This window comes from Penicillium lagena (genome assembly GCF_028827675.1).
Source record: "Penicillium lagena strain IBT 129212 chromosome Unknown utg000002l_segment0_segment0, whole genome shotgun sequence".
Taxonomy (NCBI): Eukaryota; Fungi; Ascomycota; class Eurotiomycetes; order Eurotiales; family Aspergillaceae; genus Penicillium; species Penicillium lagena.
In genome coordinates this window covers 692,315-713,166 of record NW_026623223.1, presented here as the reverse complement: position 1 = coordinate 713,166, position 20,852 = coordinate 692,315, and the positions used below count along the sequence as shown (strand labels likewise).

The 20,852-nt window shown below is 52.1% G+C and overlaps 10 protein-coding genes across 10 annotated transcripts; 2 read left to right on the top strand and 8 right to left on the bottom strand.

Moving 5' to 3' along the window:
* Positions 1-115: 115 nt before the first annotated feature.
* N7510_003032 (uncharacterized protein) lies at positions 116-2,348 on the top strand (the record flags this gene model as incomplete). The annotated part of the gene is made up of 2 exons (XM_056974959.1): positions 116-149; positions 211-2,348. The coding sequence occupies 2 exons, from the start codon at positions 116-118 to the stop codon at positions 2,346-2,348; spliced, it is 2,172 nt and encodes a 723-aa protein (XP_056834915.1).
* Positions 2,349-2,785: 437 nt separating this feature from the next.
* N7510_003031 (damage-control phosphatase ARMT1 family protein) lies at positions 2,786-4,421 on the bottom strand (the record flags this gene model as incomplete). Its single annotated transcript, XM_056974958.1, has 5 exons — positions 2,786-3,876; positions 3,927-4,039; positions 4,093-4,223; positions 4,280-4,350; positions 4,400-4,421. 5 exons carry the CDS (start codon positions 4,419-4,421, stop codon positions 2,786-2,788), a joined length of 1,428 nt encoding a protein of 475 aa, XP_056834914.1.
* A 244-nt stretch (positions 4,422-4,665) lies between these two features.
* On the bottom strand, positions 4,666-6,346 carry ppt1 (protein serine/threonine phosphatase PPT1; the record flags this gene model as incomplete). Its single annotated transcript, XM_056974957.1, has 5 exons — positions 4,666-4,704; positions 4,760-5,490; positions 5,542-5,977; positions 6,046-6,126; positions 6,197-6,346. The coding sequence occupies 5 exons, from the start codon at positions 6,344-6,346 to the stop codon at positions 4,666-4,668; spliced, it is 1,437 nt and encodes a 478-aa protein (XP_056834913.1).
* Positions 6,347-6,675: 329 nt separating this feature from the next.
* Positions 6,676-7,170, top strand: spt4 (transcription elongation factor SPT4; the record flags this gene model as incomplete). Its single annotated transcript, XM_056974956.1, has 2 exons — positions 6,676-7,014; positions 7,084-7,170. 2 exons carry the CDS (start codon positions 6,676-6,678, stop codon positions 7,168-7,170), a joined length of 426 nt encoding a protein of 141 aa, XP_056834912.1.
* A 415-nt stretch (positions 7,171-7,585) lies between these two features.
* Positions 7,586-9,246, bottom strand: gatA (4-aminobutyrate transaminase gatA; the record flags this gene model as incomplete). The annotated part of the gene is made up of 4 exons (XM_056974955.1): positions 7,586-7,632; positions 7,690-8,852; positions 8,904-8,939; positions 9,002-9,246. 4 exons carry the CDS (start codon positions 9,244-9,246, stop codon positions 7,586-7,588), a joined length of 1,491 nt encoding a protein of 496 aa, XP_056834911.1.
* Positions 9,247-10,775: 1,529 nt separating this feature from the next.
* On the bottom strand, positions 10,776-12,079 carry N7510_003027 (uncharacterized protein; the record flags this gene model as incomplete). Its single annotated transcript, XM_056974954.1, has 2 exons — positions 10,776-11,195; positions 11,252-12,079. The coding sequence occupies 2 exons, from the start codon at positions 12,077-12,079 to the stop codon at positions 10,776-10,778; spliced, it is 1,248 nt and encodes a 415-aa protein (XP_056834910.1).
* Positions 12,080-12,531: 452 nt separating this feature from the next.
* N7510_003026 (uncharacterized protein) lies at positions 12,532-12,747 on the bottom strand (the record flags this gene model as incomplete). Its single annotated transcript, XM_056974953.1, has 1 exon — positions 12,532-12,747. One exon carries the CDS (start codon positions 12,745-12,747, stop codon positions 12,532-12,534), a length of 216 nt encoding a protein of 71 aa, XP_056834909.1.
* Positions 12,748-14,498: 1,751 nt separating this feature from the next.
* Positions 14,499-16,358, bottom strand: N7510_003025 (bestrophin family protein; the record flags this gene model as incomplete). Its single annotated transcript, XM_056974952.1, has 7 exons — positions 14,499-14,848; positions 14,914-15,087; positions 15,144-15,493; positions 15,550-15,675; positions 15,730-15,814; positions 15,874-16,021; positions 16,089-16,358. 7 exons carry the CDS (start codon positions 16,356-16,358, stop codon positions 14,499-14,501), a joined length of 1,503 nt encoding a protein of 500 aa, XP_056834908.1.
* A 465-nt stretch (positions 16,359-16,823) lies between these two features.
* On the bottom strand, positions 16,824-18,447 carry N7510_003024 (MFS transporter; the record flags this gene model as incomplete). The annotated part of the gene is made up of 2 exons (XM_056974951.1): positions 16,824-18,002; positions 18,052-18,447. 2 exons carry the CDS (start codon positions 18,445-18,447, stop codon positions 16,824-16,826), a joined length of 1,575 nt encoding a protein of 524 aa, XP_056834907.1.
* Positions 18,448-19,447: 1,000 nt separating this feature from the next.
* On the bottom strand, positions 19,448-20,039 carry N7510_003023 (uncharacterized protein; the record flags this gene model as incomplete). Its single annotated transcript, XM_056974950.1, has 2 exons — positions 19,448-19,826; positions 19,894-20,039. 2 exons carry the CDS (start codon positions 20,037-20,039, stop codon positions 19,448-19,450), a joined length of 525 nt encoding a protein of 174 aa, XP_056834906.1.
* Positions 20,040-20,852: the final 813 nt, after the last annotated feature.

Sequence of the window (20,852 nt, the reverse complement as noted above, 5' to 3'; positions counted from 1 at the left end):
TATAGTTCCCGCCTGGACTCGTGACTCCTAATCGATAAGCCGCTCGGCGCTTCTGCTTTTCCGCCAAAACAAACACTCGTGGCTTGCCTCTCTTACCTCACCTCACCTAGTCAAAATGCTCGACTGGATGACTGGGTCCGAGCAACCAGGTTGGTTCTACAGACTATTCTTCTCCTCGACGCGACCCACTGACGCGATTTTCCTCTACAGACAACTCGAGGCTGCTCGAGCCGCCCGAAACCCCGGCTCCCGTGTTCGCGATCCGCGCGTTCAAGAGTGCCTTATTTGGCACGCCCGCTGCAGAGGAGGAGGAGGAGCGCGTGTCACAGCCAAAGAAAACCCTTGGTCACCAACGAAGTAAAAGTGATTCGGCACCGTCACCCGCGCGCAACGTGGTCGAAGACGAAAGCTCCAAAGCATTGAATGGCGACGCGATCAACCCGGGTTCTCCCACGAAGAGCATCCTCGTCACACCTGGCACGATATCCAATCGGCGCAAGACTGTTTCTTTCGGTGAAAGTGTTGTCGACAACGAGGGCAAAAGGAATGGCAGCTCGAACAAACTGGTCAAGACGCCTCCCAACCCGTCGGGCAATCTTAGCATCCAGTGGATGTCAGGCTCATCAGACGGAAGCTCAAAACCGCGAAGCAAACTGACCCAAACACTACTCAATGCACGCGACAACGCGTCCAAAAATGGCAAGTCCCCGCAATCATCGCCCGCGAAATCCCCTACGCGTTCCCGAACCAAAGAAGACACGAGCAATGAGGATATCACGATCAACCTGGAAGAGCCATGCTCAGAGTCGGGCAAGTACTGGAAGACGGAATTCGATAACTACCGCATCCGAACCAATCGCGAAATCAAGAAATTGATCCACTACCGGTCGATCGCTAAGTCTTATGCGCGCAAGAAGGACTCCGAGGCCCTGCGATTGGCAGATAAACTTCGCGAAGAAGAGGACAAAGTCAATGAAATGGAACGCCAGGTATCACAGCTTGCGTCTACCATGGTGGAAAGTGGCTCGCCGGCAGATAAGGAGCATTTGATTCAAGACCTGACCAAACAAACGGCTCTTGCATTGCAATACAAACAACAAGTCTCTGATCTCCGCAAACTGCTTGAACAACACAACGTGGTCAGCGGTGATATGGTCGATGAGCCTGACGAACCGGCTCCACGGAATTCAACAGATGAATCACGTCAAACCCAGCTTGCTTTGAACCAAGCAAACGCCAAGCTCGCGGAAATCAAATGCCAGCCAACCGACCTCACCACTCTCCAAGATCTGGCCCGAAGTTCGGAAAAGAAAGCCCAGGAATTGGAGAAGGAGAACACTCAGCTCAAACAGACTCTAGCGCGTGTCAAGCAGGAGATGTCGCGCTATGAAGGCCGACGTAAGGACAAGGAATCCAAATTCAAATCCCGAGAGGCAAAGCTGGAAGCCCGGATCCAGGAATACCGGGACCGACTCAGGACGACCACACAAGAGCATCGCAAGTCCGAAGAGACTCTGAGAATCACGTTCGATGAAGAGCGCCAGTGCATGCAAAACCAGATCGATCTGCTGAAGCTGAGAGTTGCCGCGACGGAGCAATACTCTTTCCGGCCCGAGGGACGGCACTCCCTCAGCCCGCGGAAGAATTACACAGGCGTCCAAGTCCAAGATTTCGGCGGCCACAATGCGATGCTGGAGATTTCAGAAGACGCCACCGAAGACCTCGATGCACCGCCCAGCCCAAGCCCACGCTCCCAAGGCCGTTTCACCCGTCATTCTACGATAGGAGCAGTCGACTTCCGGCGCGCTGCGCGGGAGATTGCCGCCGAAGACGACGAGGTCACTCACTACCTGAACGAAATCCTTCCAAAACCTCACCAGACACGCACATACCACAACGCTGACCTCGCCGCAATGCCCCCGTCATCACCACCCGATGCCGCGGCGCTGAAACTCCATTCCCATTCCCAGGGCCGCGCCAAGTACCTGCATACAGGAGAAGATGGCCAGCGCACCTACCGATCTCGCTACCTGACCGAGACAGACGAGCGGGGACAGGTCCAGACATACGCCCACCACCGCCAGAGATCACCCATCAAGTCAACTCTGGATTCGATATCAGGGCCGCCCGCCTCCCGCACCGGCGCCTATGCCGGATCGACAATTGCAGGTGGCGAGCGGGTTGGCAAGCGGTATGGGCTCAGCGATCTGCAGAGCGAGTATCTGTCTCCGGAGCGTGCTGCGGCTGCCAGGTCAAGGCTCATACAGAAACACGATAGTCGCAAGAGCAGGGCGTTGGGCAAGGAGAATGTGCGAGTGGCTCTTACATCGGGTGCTGGGGCCGGTTGATTATGGATTATGGATTGGGACTTGTTTCAAGAAGAGTCGGAGCAGAGATCTTTGGTGCTGTATTTGGCGTGCGTTTCCTGGGCTGTATCTTTTTTCAGATCCCCTTTTTCTTCTTACTTTTACTGGTCGAAGGCATAGTTGTGCTCGGTTTGTCTTTTTATATTCGTAGACATGTCAGGGTAGTGTTCTCTCACCGTTTATTCAGTAGTTATCGGCTCTTTGCTCCCACTCGACCGTGTACTCAGTCGGCTAACGAATCCAGCTCTCAAGTTTTGGGGGTTGATTGGTATATTAACACGACGCTCAATATATTTCTATCAAGGCATAACAACATTGAGCTTAAGTCTTCTCTATCGTCTATGTCCATGTATATCAAACCGCAGAACCATGTATCAAGCAAGCTTGCCTGATTCAGAACATCCCACCCTCAAGTTACCTCAAACCTGACCATCCGAGAACGAAACAACGGCCCACTTGCCACTCCATGCCCACTTGCGGCCCTCCGAACCACCACCACTCGGCATCTGCCGCAGCTTTTCATCCAGACCCGCCGGGAGACCGACGACGGTATCAGCCTTGCACGTCCTGAAAGCCAAGACACGAATCCCTGACTTCGGGCCCATAGGACCGATAGCAGTCGTGAAGGGGGTGGTGGGGTCCCAGTCGGCATCGTTGGTCAACTTGCGGTAGTTAAGATCACCCTTGAACAAAACCAACTCGCTTTCCTTCAGATCATTGAACAGCTCCGGTGCAAGGTGTGGCATGCGCCAGTAGCCTCCCGGGGTAGTCCAGAACTGGTGCGGGCGGACGATCAGCTGGCCGTCCTGGTGGAACTGGCTCCATTGTTCGAAAAGAAATTGGACGTCTGAGACCTCCGTGTCTGACAGCGCCGGGTAGGTCTTGCCCGAGTCGTCGGGGGCAGTGTAAAAGGCCTGCGGATCGACGAGGGTGTTGAGCAGGTCTGAAAAGTCCTTTGGTGTCACGTCGGACACAAACCAGGGGAGGCGCTTGGGGTGCAGCACGATGGTGGTAGCCAGTCCGGCAGACAGCAAGTACCCGGCCAGGATCAGGTCGACGAATAGCTCAAAGCCGGAATTGTCGAGGACAATGTCGACGCGGCGTTCGCCATCTTTCTTCTCGCTGCGTGCCTTTTGCAGCGCCGCGAAGGCAGCGTCGAGATCGTTGACGAGGATGTTCTTCTGCGATGTCTGGCGCGCCTGCGAGCCCTGCAGCTTCTGGATATCCTCGTAGGTGAGAGAGGTCAGGAGCGACAGGTCCGTCGCATTGCCCCACAGACAGATCTCACACATCTCCGAGAACAAAAGCCTTTCGGCTTGCTCAATTTCTGAAGGCGACCTGCCTTCCTGGCCTTTACCAGTCTCAGCTTCGTGCGCTAGTTCGCGGTATCGCGAAGCCAGCTCTAGCACGGCAGGGCGGGAAGACTTGAAGGTAGACATCTTCTGGCGCGCAAACACGTCATATCCCTTCCAATATTGGGACAATGAAAAGAAAGTCTCAATACGTCGGTCTGGCAATTGTCAGAATTGTCTATTTCTGAAAAGAAAGGGGGTATCATACAGAGGTAGCACTCCGAGTAGAGCCACGCCACATTGTGCCATTTAGGGGTTCCGCGCTGCTGCAGCTCCTCGTTATATTGGGCAATATCGGAGTGGCCATCATCGATGAGGGGCCTAGTAACCAGTTCATGTCAATTCTGATAACAACCCGGGAGAGAATCACTCACGTCAGCTGCCGATCATGCTGCAGCTCGTACTTGAGCGTGGCTAATTTCTCAATGATGCTCTTGCCCTCTCGGCACTTCTCCTCGTCATTGACACCGCCGACTGTGCGGTGCAGATCATCAATGGCACCGGTCTACATTCGTTACATCTAATCAGCGCCGGACCTTGAGTCTGAAGCGGGAAGCTTACGATGATGATGGGCCAGCGCTCATGGGCGGAGACAGAGGCGAAGCTCGACTTGTCTGAGGTGAGATATTGGGCTGGCGGAGTCAGCTGGGCGGCGGAGTATAGGCGAGGCGACAGACTCACGGGTCTTGGGGTCGAATTCCATGATTATTGCGGTGAGATTAACTCAGGATAGGGGAGAGGAAGAAGAAAAGAAACGGAGAGAATAAAAGATGGAGGGGCAGAATGGAGGGGCAGCACACCGCCCTCGTGGATGATGATCTACGCAAAGTAGGACAAACAATAGCCAGCCCAAGTGGTATCCTCCTCATACATACAAAGAAGCAATTCTAGGGTCTGATCAAACGCCAAAAAATTCCTGATATATCATTTCATCTGGTCTGGTCGCATCACATCATCGACGACATAATCGAGTTTTGCGCATATGCCTGAAACAGATGTCAGCGATGATTTCGTCCAATTGAGAGCACGGACTGTACTTACCATGGGCTTAATGTCCGGGTGCGGCACCGCCTCGAATACCTGGTACTCCAGCTTGAGGTCGGGCCCGACATTGATATAGGCACCCTTGTTCTCCGTCGAGTCGCAGTACTTGGGGGCTGAGAAGACCGTGATACACCGGCCGTCGTGCTCGACTTCATATCCATTCATGCGGACTTCGTGCGACCGAATGACGGCCTCGAGGCCGTTGTTCTCGCAGAAGCGCTTGGTCACGTCCGGACCGAACTGAAGGCCGACACCGCGCTTGCTGGGGCCGCGCCCGGGTTCGGTCTGCGGATCTGTCCAGAGCATCTCCATCATCAGGCCTGACTGACCCGGCTGGCGTTGGTTGTGGCGGTTGAGTTTCCGGATATCCTGCAACGTTGTCTTGTCGTCAGAGAAGAGACCGCCGTGCAGCACGAGGTACTTTTCGCCGATCAAGGTGGCCAGTGGCAAGGCCGAGAAGGACTCGGAGAACACCTTGAATACCCGCTCATTGTACTTGGCGCGGCACTCGCCTTCAAACCCGTATACCTTGTTCATGTCGTCTGTCTCGTGGTTACCACGGTTGAGGAAAAGACCGTTCGGCCGCAGCCATTTATATGCGTAGAGGAGCAAGGCAATCTCAGTGGACCATGACCCACGGTCGACAAAGTCACCATTGAAAAGATAGGCGTGGGTGTCGGAGGGGTGGCCATTTCGACGGAAAATCTCCAGCAGATCGAAGAATTGGCCTATAATCAAGTAAGCGATAGTCCTCATCTTCAACATCATTCCAAGCATACCGTGCGTGTCACCGCAAACCGTCAGCTTCTTGCCCGCATCCACTCCAATTTCCACCATCGTCGGCTCGGCATACACGAGATCTTTCACACTCTTGATGATCTGGAAGACATACTTGCGGTGGATCTTCTTGCCATCCTTGAACCGCTGGATCATGTCATCGATAAACTCCTGGGTCATTTCGCTCCCGAGGCGCACGCCGTCGTAGCCATCCTCGACCTTGATCGCATCGATGTCCAAACCCTCGAATGCAGATGGTGGATCGGACACCTCAATCGCCTTCTCGAATTCTATCCGGCGCACCAGTTTCTCGCATTCGGCCAACTTAATCTTCGCATCGCGGTTGCCGGGCTCGCGCTTCACTACCGCTTTGAAATCCTTGAGGGCCGCCTTGTAGTCGAGGATGGCCGTGTTGGCCAGGGCACGACGCCAGTAGGCCTAGACAAACAAAGCCAATTTTTAGTTCTGCATGACTCGGTCTATCTGCAGGTACACAGGGGACCAACCTTGACATAGTTGGGGTCCAATTCCAACGCCTTGGTCGCATCCGCAAGGGCGTACCCAAAAGCCTCGACTTTGATTTGGGCCTATTCATCGTCAGAGTCAGCAAATGCCGTCCGACGGTGATCGCGGCCACCGGCAGATCGTCACACGCACCTGGGCCCGGTTGCAAAAGAAAGACGGCTCTTGGTCGTACTTGTCGATGGCCTGAGTATAAAAGTCGATAGCCGTGGGCCAGTCATGCTGGGCAAAGGCCTTGTTGCCTTGCACCTTGAGCGCGGTGGCGGCTTCTTGGTCTGAAGCCATTGGGAGGGGCACGAGACCGGATCGGGGAGATTTCAGGGAAGGAGGAAAAAGAGAACGTGGGTGCGGTTGGAGAGGAGAGAAAGAGAAAGGGAACTAGAACAAGTCAGAGTCCCTGTTCGGAGGGGTAGAGAGTGAAAATGAGGGAGAAAGGTGGAAAGAGAGAGAGAGAAAGAGAGAGTGTGTTGCTCCAAAAAGTTGGAGGGCGATTCCGTCCGGGCTTGGCATCCAACGTCCTTCTGGAAGCCTCTCTCTCTCTCTCTCTCTCTCTCTCTCTCTCTCTCTCTCTCTCTTTTTCTCCCTTCCTTCACCTCACCTCATTCCCTCCCACCATGTCCTTCTACGCAGCACCAAACCACCAGCGGAGTCTACGCGCTTGCATGGTCTGCTCCGTCGTTCAAACACACACGGTAAGGCTTTGTCAATTCCCCACCTCCAGCCCGACACGGACACTGACCACACGCCCCGAGCAGAAATTCATGCGCGACGGCTGTCCAAACTGCGAGAACATCCTCCAACTCAGCGGAAACACCGACGCCATCCAAGAATGCACGTCGCAGGTCTTCGAGGGGTTGATCTCTGTACGCGACCCGAACGCCAGCTGGGTGGCGCGCTGGCAGCGGTTGGATAACTATGTCCCGGGGACATATGCAACCAAAGTGACGGGGACGGTAAGTGATTTCTCGCTGGGTTACGGAGGCAAAACTTGGGCTAACAATTGCTATTTGCGTTCACTGTAGCTCCCGGAATATATTATCAACAGCCTCGAGGATTCCGGTATCAAATACGTTCCTCGCGATGGGAGCACCGGTGAGGAGGAGTCATGAATTGTTTGTCGTCGATACCTTTTTTCTACTACTCACCCAGCCATCCTGTCGATAGCCCGCTTGGGGTTCTCACATTTTTGCTAGTTTTTCGGGTCGTTCAGGAGTTCAAGGTCGCAAGCATCGGGACTGGCTTCACATATATTTGTCTTCAATGTTGCTAGGGAATGGGCTACTCGGCTGCATGGCTGCTTTCTTGGTGAGCGTTTCTACAACTATCGGCCTACGTGTCCCATATTATATAACCCGCGGGCTCTGGCAATAAACTAAAAGACGGCAATCAAGGAGCATGTCTTGTCTATAAAATGATCCTTTTTGAATTGGCATGAACTCGTGTCAAAAAGATAGTAGAATAAAACAACCAAATGCGCTCATTAGTTTTCAATAACAAAGGAAAGAAGAAAAGTCCTCCATCAGTCTACAGAAGCTTGATGATCTTCTCGATGCTCTCCAGGAGGATATCGGCTGTAAAAGAATGTCAGCGAAGCGATTCAGGATACGAAGGAGAGGGAAAAAACATACCGTGGTGCTTCTGGAAGACCAACATGGGGCGCAGACGGACAGCGCTCTGGCCGCTGCCACCAATGTTGACACCAACCTGCTTAGCCTTGGCCACGAACGCATCCCGCTGGGGAGTGTCCCAGGCAATGAAGGTACCCTGGCCCTTACCGCGCAGGTTCTGGAAGTGCTCGGGGTACTTCTGGGCGAGACCCTGGAGACCATTGTACAGGTAGTCACCGGTGATGCGGGTGTTCTCCACCAGACCCAGGCGCTCGACCTCCTCGATGATGCCGCGGAAGATCAGGGCGCGGGAGGGGTCACCCATCCAGGTGTTGAACTGGCGGTAAGGCTTGTTGGGCCGCAGGGCCGGGTTGCCAAAGTAGTAGCCAGCGGTCTGAGCCTTCTTGGAGAAGGTCACCATGTCGGGAGGGGTCTCGAGATTCCAGTGGTCGTGGGCCCAGAACTTGCCTGTGGCGCCGACACCGGTCTGCACCTCGTCGACGATGAACAGCACGTTGTTGCGCTTGGTGATCTCACGCAGGCCGCGGAAGAAAGCGGGCGAGGCGTGGTTGTCGCCGCCCTCGGACTGGATGGGCTCAACCATGACCGCCGCGACGGGGTTGTGGAACGTCTTGATCAGCTGCTCCACCTCCTGCAGGCAGCGCTGCTCCTCGGCTGCGTTCTCCTGAGCGTGCTCCTCCAGAGGGTACTTCAGGGTGGGGAAAGTGGCCTGGGGCCAGTCGAAGGCCGGGATATCAAGCTTATGGATGGGCTTGCTGCGGGTGGTGGACAGGGAGCCGAAGAGACGGCCGTGGAAGGCCGACTTGAAGGAGAGAATGGACAGCTGGGGGGAGCCAGGGCCCTGGTTCTCCATGGTGGACTTCAGCTCCTCTTCGGTGAACTCAACCTGCGGGCCACCACGCTGCAGCTGGCGGTAGTACATGAAGGCCGCCTTGTACGCGGTCTCGTTGGCATCCGAGCCTGCCATGGCGGTGAACACCTGGTTCAGACCCTTGGGCGCGGCCTTGAGGATACCGGTCTTCAAGATGTGCGCCCAGTCCGCGGAGGGGAAGTTACCCAGTGCCGGGCGGTTGATCAGCGAAGTGATCATCTCCGGCGACTGCGCGACCTTCTGGAGGTGCGGATTGTTGTACCCGACCGGGATAGAGGCGATCTGAGCGTAGCTGCTTGCAATTAGCGGGGGCCAATTGGATGAAAATAGAATCAAAACTTACACATCGAGCAGCTTGTTGCCGTCCAGATCCGAGATGCTAGAAAAGAGAGAAGAGAAGAGTCAGATTCCACACTGTGCGGAGGGGAGGGACAAGCATACTAGTTGCCAACGGATTGATTGTAGTCGGTCAGCATGTTCAAGCTGCGCACGTCAAAGACTTCATCCAGCTCGGCGGCTGCAGCCTTGTTCTTGGGGCCGGGAATGGCCGTGTTGACGGAGGGAGCGGAGGGCTCATTGGGGAAAAAGGGCTGCTCCGCACGCAGGCGGGCGGTCGTCGACAGAGCACGAGCGGCGGGAAGCCGGGCGGCACGCAGCTTGGTGCTGCAGCGGAGGACGGAAGACATGGTGAATTCTTCTTCTCTTCTGATGTTGCGAAAGGGGAAAGGGAAAAAAAAAGTCGAAGACGAGGAGGGCCGGTTTATATCCAGGCGCACCCCACACGGTTATCAGCCATCAGATCATGGAGCTTGGACCTGCTTCGGCGGTGTGGGCGAATCAGAAGCCCCGGATACTGGCAGCCCGCCGAGTGCAAAGATGTGGGGAGCGTCTGCTTTGGGTAAGTCTACGCTGTGGCAGCGGGCGGTGATGAGGTAATTCGGAGACGGAGTCAATGGCTGCGACGCAAAGTGCCGAACAGTGTGGACATCCCAACCCGAAAAGACCGAGGTGAATCCGGGGGTTGTTAGGGTTCTGCGGTGGTTGAGCCCGCCATGTCATGAGACGGCGTGTGTATTAGAACAGGGCACGGTGGATCAGGTGACCTTTTTCCAACTTGGAGCAAATCAATTGATTGTTGGGTGTTTCAATAGTAATAATAATAATCTCCACCACAGTTGGATAGCAACCCATATTCTGTATATTTATCTGCTATTAGTCTTGATGAATCTCAAAAGTGCCTGGACCGTTATAGTCACTGGTTCCATAACTCAGTTGGTTAGAGTGTGGTGCTAATAACGCCAAAGTCGAGGGTTCGACCCCCTCTGGAACCACGTTTATCTTTTTGTTTTTTTGGTGCGATGAATCGAAGTGATTCTATTTTTTGGGATCTTCTCGCAGCAAACTGAATACTAACGAGTGATAAGGCTGAAGAAGGAATCGCCATGACACAAGCTAGGAGAAAGACCCTAAGCCGTCAGGAAAGCCAATAATAACGGAGATAGTGAAACCTCGGACAGTGATATATATTTCTATGGCCAATGGCTTTACGGCCTTCTACAAATGTTGACCACCGCGTGGTATGATTGGTTTAATTGCTCAGCTGCCCCCTTGGTTGCTAACCTATGACCTTCAGCCAGATGTCTACTATATCCTTCGTTTCGATGGGTTGAACACTGATGGTCCCATTGCTGTCAATTCTTAGCGCTTGATCGACAGTCTAGATCTGCTGTTACCCTGGCCAATGCCGAGAATAGTTGAGAGAGAATCAATTTGAAGCAGTAAGAGTAACTAGTAGATCAGCTGCACCCCTGGTGACGTGTCCCGTGTCTTCAGCTGAAGAAGGATTCACCAAGACATAATAAGGCTAAAAGAGAAAGACCTTGGGGCGGCACTTGTAGATCGCCCTGTGCCCATCACTTGATCCTGAAGGATCCACCTGTAACCTCATAAGAGAAGGTGGTAGTTACGTCAAAATCCTTGAAGGAATTGATTGCTTTCAAATAATATCTCAGGAACAAATTCGTATCATTAATTCAGCGCAATGTCATCTAATAGCATACCAACTATACGCCTAGCCGCCGTATCACAATATACAGTTAAAAGAGCTTTTATATGGATATCCAAAACCAAAGCCAAAACTCACAAAGAAGAGTGAACAACAAAACCCGAGTGGTCGTATAAAAAGACATAAATCAATTAAGAACCGCGCCGATCATCAAATGGCGACCCCGACCCCATCTCGCGGCAGCGTTGAAGAAGAGGCATCACTAGTCGCGGATGTATATATGGTGCCGCTGTTCTTCCGCTCAAAGATATCATCTGGCGTGGTGGCACGGGTCCTCTCCGAAGAGATATTGTAGGCATGACTCGAAGCGCCCTTGCCAGGAGTGCAGGCCTCCACGTAGTGTTCCATTTCCACAGTGCGCATGATTGCGAAGCGGTCATCGTAGCCGGGCTGACGAGGGTCGTCGTTGATGAGGCGCGAGTTGCGCGAGCGGCCAGTGGCGGTAGAAAATAGGTTGTTCTTGGAGCGGGTTCGAGGCCCGTAGTTGTAGCTGATGTTGCGAGTCGATTGAAGAAGATGGGGGAGGAAGGCTGCAATGAGGGGACGGAGAGACGGTGCAGAGCAGCAGATCTGAATTATGTTAGTATGTATGCCATTGGCCAAAGGGGAAAAAGAGAGAGGCATACCAAGCCCAGGTTGATTTCAACAGCCGCTGCAACCAACACTGGCCATCCCAGCCAGGTCGAGTCGTACCCGACTACCATGCTCTTCCACACATACACGGTCCGGACGGACCCGGCAACATTAACCACGACTCCTAGTCCGAAGATGGAGATGACTGCAAGTCGCTGCCGAGCGGGCAGCTTCAGGCTCCAGATCAGCGGCATGGGTAGCGCCGTGACGAGCAAGTCGGTGAAGATATTGATGACACTCGCCGAGAAGACGATAGCTCCGTCATTCATGCAAGTATATGGTTCCTTCGGGCTCACCTGCCAGTATGCTTTGATAGGACTGCATTGGAAGATGCTGATTAAAGTGAACGTCGCGCAAGAAAGGCCAACGAAGATCATCGCCCCGATAAACGCCCAGTTGAACAACATAAAGTTGCTCTTGCTTGCTCCCAGCAGACGCCGACAGAACCATAGGAGCGAGATCTTGGTAAAACCCGACGCCATTGAGAACATGATTTGGAAGCAAAGATTCAGCTTCTGCACGGTTGAGAGCCACGGCGTGGGGATGTCCCAGATGTGCCTATTCCAGCCCCATTCCTCCGTCGCCATCGAGGTCACCACCGCCATGCCGATGGAGAAAGCCAGGCCAATGACAACCAGGACGTCGTCAACGCCGGCACTGCATGTAATGCGTAGGCGGGTAAAGATTCGGAGCAAAACCACCACGAATGCTAATGATATACAGACGATGTTCACAACTAGGACGCCGTGGCCGCGGGTAGGAGGGTCAATGTAGTTGGGTGTCGGCCATGTTTCCATGACCGCCATCGGAGGGAGTTTCATGTCGGGTGACTGGGGTATTAGCAGTCGCTATAGGGTGGATGATTTGGTCTCTGTGTACTATCACCGACGAGCAGCAACCACGTCCATGGCCCGATCAAATGCTGGGTAGGAAATAATAAAGAGTGAAGATAATAATGAGTCGCAGTGTAATCTTGCGCTCACATTCAAAGAGAGAGAGAGAGACAGATAGACAAAAAGAGAGAACGAAAGAAAGAGAGCGGAAATATCACCCTCTCAACCCCGGGACCCATGCAGACTATATGAATTCCTACTTGTGGGTGGTTGATCGCATGGAGGCCCGGATCTATACTACTCCACCATAGTGGAGGCTAGGCGAAAGGGCGTTGGGCGATTGGCCGATCCCTGTCCATGTTAACTTTGCCAGGAGCGACTCAGCGCACGGAGTCGGCCATCTCCATAATTCGGATGTCGATGGACCCTAGCCAGCACTTTCAATAAAAATCCACCAGTAACCGACGCGAGTGCGAAAGCAGTAGCAAGACCGAGGCCGACCAGAGTTGAAAGGCGATGGGCGGGCAGCGATAGGCAGATCCAGAGCCCCATCGTGCGGCTGGCTCCACCGTCCAGTACAAAGAGGCTTGTGAAAGCGAGGCGGGGCAGCACTCGATCCCTGGCTCTCCGTCAGGAACAGACGAACAAATCGCCATCGTTTGGGTCTCGTGTATCCGACTGCATTTTCGCCAATTGCTGGGCGCCGCTAGCGGTGCCTGAAAGTCCGGCCAGAGCGTGCACACGGAGGTGCCGGCTGAAGTGGTCCGTCCGCAAGTTTCAGTTGCATTCGCGTAAAGGCGCTAGCGGGATCGTCAATTGCCACCCCAGGACGAAGGAACAATAGAGATGGCCCCCATTTGCATGTCGTTTTCATTGCTCGTTAGACCTTGATCGAATACTCGCCAACTACAACCACGGTAAAACATTATTCTACCCCTCCTCTGCCCTCCTCGAGTCAACCAAGCCTGAACGGACACTCACGAATCGATCGGGTGGTACCGATCATGTCGGTCCACTCCACACTGGTTGCTCCGGAACAATGCGGAGTCCGGCCAAGTCGAGCAGATCCAGACACGGTGAGACCCCAGAATAAGGTGGAAGACGATCGATTGATCTACACACTAGGAAGTATCTTTCAGTCCACCGTGTTGATCGACAAAGTTCTGGAAACCTTCACTTCTTAAGCATCTGACTCGAGTGTGGATATAGAACACGTAGCACATTCACTATCACAGTTGTGGGTCGATTGTGATGATTTGCATTTGTAGATCATGGAGCAAATAGCATATGCCGATAACAGTCAGCGTAATTATGAAATATTCAGTCTCTTGCTCCCGGAAAACCGGGTTGCAAGATTCATGCTAATGATTGTGCTGCGCACGCACGCACGACACGCGCCCGTGCTGACGACTCATCTCTACAGGGAGGGTCGAAAACAGATTTTCCGACGGGCACACATCGATTGTTCCTCGGCCCGTACTTGAAACCACGCTAGCCCAAATCTGCAAAGGTTGTCAATAGTCGTTTTCACAGGTAGAATATGAGGATCTGTGAAACCGACACCTAAAATGTCCGGATTCGAGGCTAGAAAAGGGAACCTTTCCACACGGAACTTCTAGCGGCGAGCGGGCGGGTGACCGCCTACTCCACTATACTATACTAATTATTTTGCACTAGCTAAGAACTGCTAGTTGTAGACGTACTTAATGAAGTCGAAACAAGCTAAAACTGTCACCCTGAGACCGGTGCTATAGAATTTGGTTGTCTGGGCCGCAAGCTGCGTGGTAAGTTGCTGTAGGAGTGTCCACGGTGGTAACTGTTTCAGTTATGATCTAGTAGGTTTGATCAGCATTTCATCATGTTCAACAACCTCGAAATATGATCTTACCTCGGTACTTGTGGTTCGGGTTGTTAATGTGGTAGACTCTGTTATAGTTGTGTCAAATGTCAGAGTGGTTGAGGCAGCAACTGGAGTACTCGTGATTGTTAGTGAACATATATTAGATCCTATTTAGAAAAGGGATATGAAATAGAAAAGTCTTACTCGACGTATAGTTGGTTGTTACGGTAGTAGTGAGGGCAGGTGGTGTGCTAGTCACAGTCAAGGTCTTCGCTGCTGTCCTAGTAACTGTGCTTGTACTAATAACTTCAGTAATGCCGATGCATCTTTTCAAGGCAGAGAGGACAAGGAAACAAGTCAAATTTAGAATTCGCGAAAGAGACAATATTTGTCTATAAGGCTTTTTGAACAATCTCGCTAACAAAACAAATGCGAGGACCCACACGCTATCGAATATATGCCCGAAATATCAATCTTGATTCGCTCAATCAAATGCACCACAACCTTCTGTCCCCCTTTCAATCCTTCTTTCATAATCGGCGGTAGACCCTCCTTTTGGATCGAAATTTAAACAGACGACGCAGATTTGGTGGTAACATCCACAACAACAGTCGAAGCATCTGAAGCAGCAGATACCGGGCTGGCAACCACCTTCGTCCGAAGCGCGCCACGGATATCCGTCATGCTGCGCTCCTTCCAAGCTGGGAAACCAGACTGGCTGAGCGGGAACAATACCAGATTATCTTCGCTATTTATGAACTCGTTCACATCTGGCCGCGGAGTGGCTGTGATTACGTCCAACTCCACGGCAATTTGCCGGCAGTACGTATCCATGGGTAGATCATTCACGTCCTCGCCGAAAGGATTTTCGATTTCGCTGCCGATAGTGGCAAGGCCGAGGATGATGTATGCCGCCACTTTTGAAGAACATCGTTAATAATCAGAAAAATTAATGGTATTTTGAAGTAAGAATGGAACGTACCAATTGAGGCTGGGATAGTGACCCAGCCTAGCGACTTGTATAGCTGGAAGGGAAGGACTAAGACATAGATCCATGATATCTGGGATATGGCAATGGTGTACGCCATTGGTAGAGGGGTATCGAGCACGCGCTCGGTACCTGTCAGAACCTCGTTTAGTGAAGACATCCCGGTAACTGATATATGGTTAGTCTTTAAACCAAACAAAAAGAGAACTTTAGCTTCAACGTACTGACTTGTCCTTGATGAAGGCTAGAAGTAAGTGTACCATTCGCCACGCACGAGTCAATATAAGCAGAGAGATGGTTGAGTATTTCCAGAGGCAAGTGACCCAACGGTTTCTTAGACCGCTTGACCAATTTGCGCGGGTTGGACGTCGCAAACGACACACCCAGATATTCTCCAGCGGCCTTCCACAGAGTCTTCGGTCGTGGCTGAACAACATGACTGTCATGAGCATCGCGAGCGAAGGTGTTTAGGTGCCCAACGAGACCGGCGATATCATCGTATGCGATATCTGGCTCAAATCGGAGCTTGTGTTTGAGAGCAACGGCAAAAGCCAGGAGAAGATTCATCGCCGTACTTTTGATGATTCGGGTTAGTTAGTTATCCATGATTTTGCTTGGAAGGTCACATACAGCTTTTTCAGAAGATCCTCTTTGCCTTTTTCTCCTTCTCGTTCAGAAGTATTGACCCAGATCGTACGAGCAATGTTGCGAGAGGTCTGGATTAGAAGGGACCAGTACTTTCGACCGTCTGCCCATCTTTGATAGCATCGAGGTCAGCCACTATCGTTGTAAGTTGACTGAGAACAATACCTTTCATATGCCGTCGAGCTGCGAAATGATAGTGCCAATCCCACCACGAAACCCAGCACGGTGAGGAGGATGTCATTGACCCCAACTAGGTGACAATTGCATCAGTAAATGAAATATAGGCCCAAGGCTTTCTGGTAATCTCACTGTTATGAATGTATTTGCAGAAGCAAGTAATGAACGTTGACCAAGCCCCCACGAAGAGAATAGGCAGGATCATCTTCGGCATGACACTGCCATGCATCCGCATGAAAATGGGCCATTTGGAATGCTTGTCCATATTGCGCGGTCCATGCTGTGAGCAGAAACCAGACATCGTCAGCACTAAATCGCGTTCATCTGCTCCAGATTTGATAACATACAAAGTAATGCTCCAGCTCGCTGGTGTTCCGACGATCGAGATGGAACTGCGAGTCCCGTGAATTGGCTAGATGCTCCATGTAGGTCGGTCGCGGTGTCAGCCGGCCAATTGACGGTTCCTGCTCCTTTTTCTCATGATGCTGGACTTGTTCATGATGGACGTCATGCGAGCGCACCTCGGCTGAGACGGGAGCAGGTCCATTGTCGGAGGAGGAATTGGCTTCGGAAGCTGGCTCACTTTGGACTGGCGGAGGATTGCTATCTTCTGTCATGACGAGGGGAATTTTTGGAGATTTTATCACAACTAGAAAAGATGGGTCCGCAAGAAGGGTAGGCCCGGGTCGGGATCTTGTAAAATGAGGGTGAACCACAAAAAGGAAACGAACTCAGGAGAGAAGAGAATGTGATCCGGGGTGAAACGAATTTTGTGAAGATATGAAATTTTGAAACGGTTTTTGACCCATTGATCAGGGGCGTGTTTCATCGCGATCTAGACCGTGAGGCAGAGCAAAGTGGGGCTCTGCGCCATTATTGTCCTGCTAATTATAGATGCACCGAAGATGTGTTGGTCCAATTGTTTGTTCAGGAATGGGTTTGTAGGATCCACAAGTCTATGTCCGTATGCTGTTTCACTTTCAGCTTTCAATTGAACTAAGTTTTCTTTTGGCGTAACTGTCACAGTTTTCCCCAGGCACACCCGCGGGAGACCCACACGCCCGCCATGGTCAGCCAAGCCACTATGACAGTTGTAGCGGGTATTTCTCCCGAATGGCTTTGCCATATCTGGAAAAAATAATGGGTATGGGAACGAATGCCAATGAAAGGAAGCCCAGCAGTGAGTTACCCCATCCATAACCAAGCGTCGCAAAAAGTTTCGGCCCGGCCAGTGGAAGCAACGCACCCACTAATGATCGGGAAGCCGTGAGAGTTGCATTGCCTGACGCCGCGTAGCCCGGGTAGCAGTCGATAACATATGTTTGAATGGGGAGGTACAAACCCATCATGCCAAAGCTAAAGGGCATCATGCCGATAATGGGGACAATCCAGTGAACATCCTTGTCGACGCTCCAACCGTACCAGAAGAAGCTGATGGGACAGAAGGCAGCGTAGAAAATCATCATCGGCAGTCTCATTTCTGGCTCGAATTTGCCGCCGTTGCGCTTTTTCATTTTCAACATGGTCCGGTCGTTGGTGAGTGCGGTCGATATTAACCCGGCAAAGAAGCCAACGCCGATGCCCAAGTATGCCAGCCCTGATAACCCGTTAGAGAATCCGTACTGTTGCTTGAAGACCGTTGGAATCGTCGTGAAAAATAAGTAAAGCATTCCGTATACCACCGCCATATACATTGAGAGTAGGAAGACGATGGGCGACTTGCAGAATAGCAAGATCGGCCGCATCAAGCCAACCTTCAACGTCGCTGTGACAGAATTCGTATCGCCTTCCTTTGCATATGCACTGCGGAGGTCCCCCCGAGCAAGCTCTTTTGCTAAGCGCTCGGTTTTCCACCGGATGAGAACCGAAGCATAAGTCTCCTGGTTGAGGAGTTCAATCCCGGTCGACATAACGCCTCCAACCATCAAGAGCACCCAGAACACCCACCGCCAACCGATGGTCTCGCCAATGAATCCTCCACAAACCGGTCCAACCACAGGGCCAATTAGAGGACCCGTGCTCCATAGAGAAGTTGCCAGACCGCGCTTCTCGATGGGAAAGAGGTCAGCGATCACACCCGCTCCCAAGGTCAAGCAACCGGAGCCGCCAATACCGGCAAACAGCCGAAATATAATCAAGCTCTGGATATTGGGCGCGAGGGCACAACCAATCTGCCAGACGACGAAAAACCAGTTGGCTCCGCTGAGCACGATTCGGCGTCCATAGATCTCGCTCAGGGGGGCGAGCAGGAGTGGACCAAACTATACCCACAATCAGCATATCCCCTTTAAATGGCAGACGGATACATACAGAATATCCCAACAAGTAGATACTGATACTAAAAGAAAGCAGCGTCTCGTTTTCAACCCCCAGATCTTCGCCGACATAGCTGACAGTCGGCGAAAACATGCTCGACGCGAGCGGCGAAACAAAGGTGATGCCGCTCATCAACGCAAGCAAACCCCATTTCTGGCCCGAGGGGAAATTCTGAGGGTTTTTGGGGTCATCCTGGCTGTCCCAGCCAACAATTCCACGACCGAGATCGGTTTCTGGAAAGCGGGGTGTTTCTGGGGTCGCGGCTTCGGCGTCTTTCGTGTCTTTTTCCGTGGTTGAGGGGCGACCGACATTGTCGGTGGTGGAAACGTTTGTCTTTATAGACTCTGGAATGGTCTTTTCGGGCACGCTCTCCTGCGTTGGAGGGTCCATGCTCACTAAGTGCGAGCGGGAACAATCCCGAGAGTAAAGCTTGAGTTGGGTCTAGATCGGCGGACAAGCCGAGTGTCCGGACTGTTCCCTGAAGACCGATGGGATTGGAGAGGAGCAAAGATCAGACCTAACAAGTGCGGAAACAAGAATCAGAACCAAAGCGCATCTCCCAGATGTATTTGTCAGGGGAGCTCTTTCTTAGCGGGCACGTTACCAAGCTATGTATACCGTCTATGGCTGGGTTGCGGTTCATAAGCCGATGGCAGATGCATAAGGCCCGCGCATAATGGGGTCAGTGCGCACTGCATCTCTTGGCGTGGGATGCAAAAAGAGCGCAGGACGTTCTTATCCCAAAGCTCCGGCCGGTTATGCTAAGTTGCTTTATAATACGCACGCAGTTTTCTTCGTACCACACCAAAAGACCACTATAAGAATTCTTGCTCCTCAAACGCATCCCAGGTATCCTGTCTCACAGGTCTTGTCCTAAGCCACAGCCTTATCATGGCTCGTGGTGTCGAGCACTCATCTAGTTCTCCAGGATCATACTGGAAGAGACCAAAACCGTTCACAGATTCCAACCCGTTCTTATGAGTACTATCGTACTCGATATTGTTCACGTTTATATGTTCATGCGAATGGCTTTGATTCTCCGTGGTAGAAGTTGTGTGTTCGATTTTGACGGACAAAAAGACCCTACTCCCTTGGAGGCAGCATATATGGTCTGACAATTGAGAAACAAGACCTGATAGTCTATATGCCCAATTCAAACTAGGGAATATCTTCCTGAAGAGGAATTTCGACCGGTGGATAAGCCAGCACGAACATGATAGGGCTGTGAAGCGGGGAAAAAGTTTCCCATACCGGGCTTCGAATGAGCCAGGCAGAACCCCCGCTGAAGCCTGACCCCAGTAGACAGATCGGATTCCCAGGATCAATATAGGGGCCCTCCGACTTGGGCAGGGTGTGAATGCAAAAAAGAAGACCGAGCCGCACACACTGTTCAAGGAACGAACAAGTCACGGCCAGACCCGGCAACTAGCGCACCCAGAAAATTTCCCTTGGCACAAATTCTCCATGCCACACTGACAGCAGAGGAGCCACCGTTGCTCCCACCAACCCACGAGCTCAGCGCGGCTACCACAGCAGCGGCGTCCTCGCGCGGCACACGGACCCAGACCGTATCGCATCTTTTCACATTCTTTGATTGTGCCGTAGATGTAGGCTGCGCATTACTATCCAGCAATTCATTTTCTATCTTCAGGATATCAATTGGAATGGCAGTACCCGTGAGACCGAGGAACTGGGATAGCGCGGCGGAGAGGTATGTGCGGGCGGAAAGAGCATCGAGGGGTTGAGGAGAGGATCCGGGTTGTGGAATTCTAGTATTAGTGGCGTTAGCTGAGATTGTTTCACAGGGATGAAGACAGGAGAATCGCTGCTGCGTACAGTCGGAGTTTGAGATAGGTCCAGGGCGGATTGCGGGAAGTGAAGTGGGTGACTTTTGGCTTGGAGGCGTCGGATGCTTTGCGCTTTGTTGTTTTTGTGGCAGGAGGATTAGTATTTGCCACTGTTTCGCGCTCGCTGTCTGCCATGTTCTCGGCGGAGATTGGGCTGTGGAAAAGTGAAGTTGAAAGAAACGCGAAGGTGATGAGTGGAACCTCGGTCACGGGATGCCGATCGCCAGATCTATGACAATAGGCCGGAGAAGACATGCTATTATATGAACCTGGGTTATTCAATTATCACTGTTTGGTTCTGATAAATTAATATTTGGATTAATATTTTTGAATTTCCATAACACTTAGCCTGCGTATGCATAGTGTATTGGTTCTGCCAACATGGAGGACAAACCATTTTCACACCGTCTATCGCCCTTTATTCTTTTCTTCTTCTTGTCTCAATTTATCTCTCACCTTCTGCAAGAGTTCTTCTTTCCCATCGGTAGCAACATCCATATCTCTCACACAAACCGTTTCCTCTCGGGACTTAAGCCCACGAACCACTTCGACACTAGATTTGGGGACGTTGAAGATCTATGCATTTCCTCGCAATGACATGAGTAACTCATGCGCTTTGCCTTTTTGCAGTAAAAGCACATAAAACAAGCAATGGAATAACAAGCGTACCTCAGCGAATATCTTCGAGACAGCAAGATTGGCCGCCCCGTCGCGCGGAGGTTCTGCGACTGAGACCTCGATCCTGTCTGAATCGACTGCTCTGATCCCCGCTCGCTGGGCGGAGGCGTTTGGCTTCACGGAGCAAGCTATTTGGAGGTTGTAGCTTTCGCGAGAGGTGTTCCCGGGTTTGGTCGTGGATTGGACCAGGCGGAGGAGTGCAGCGGGGCGGATTGACATGATTATAGGGCTTGGAGAAAGACACCGAGTTGTCCCGCATTGGTGATAAAA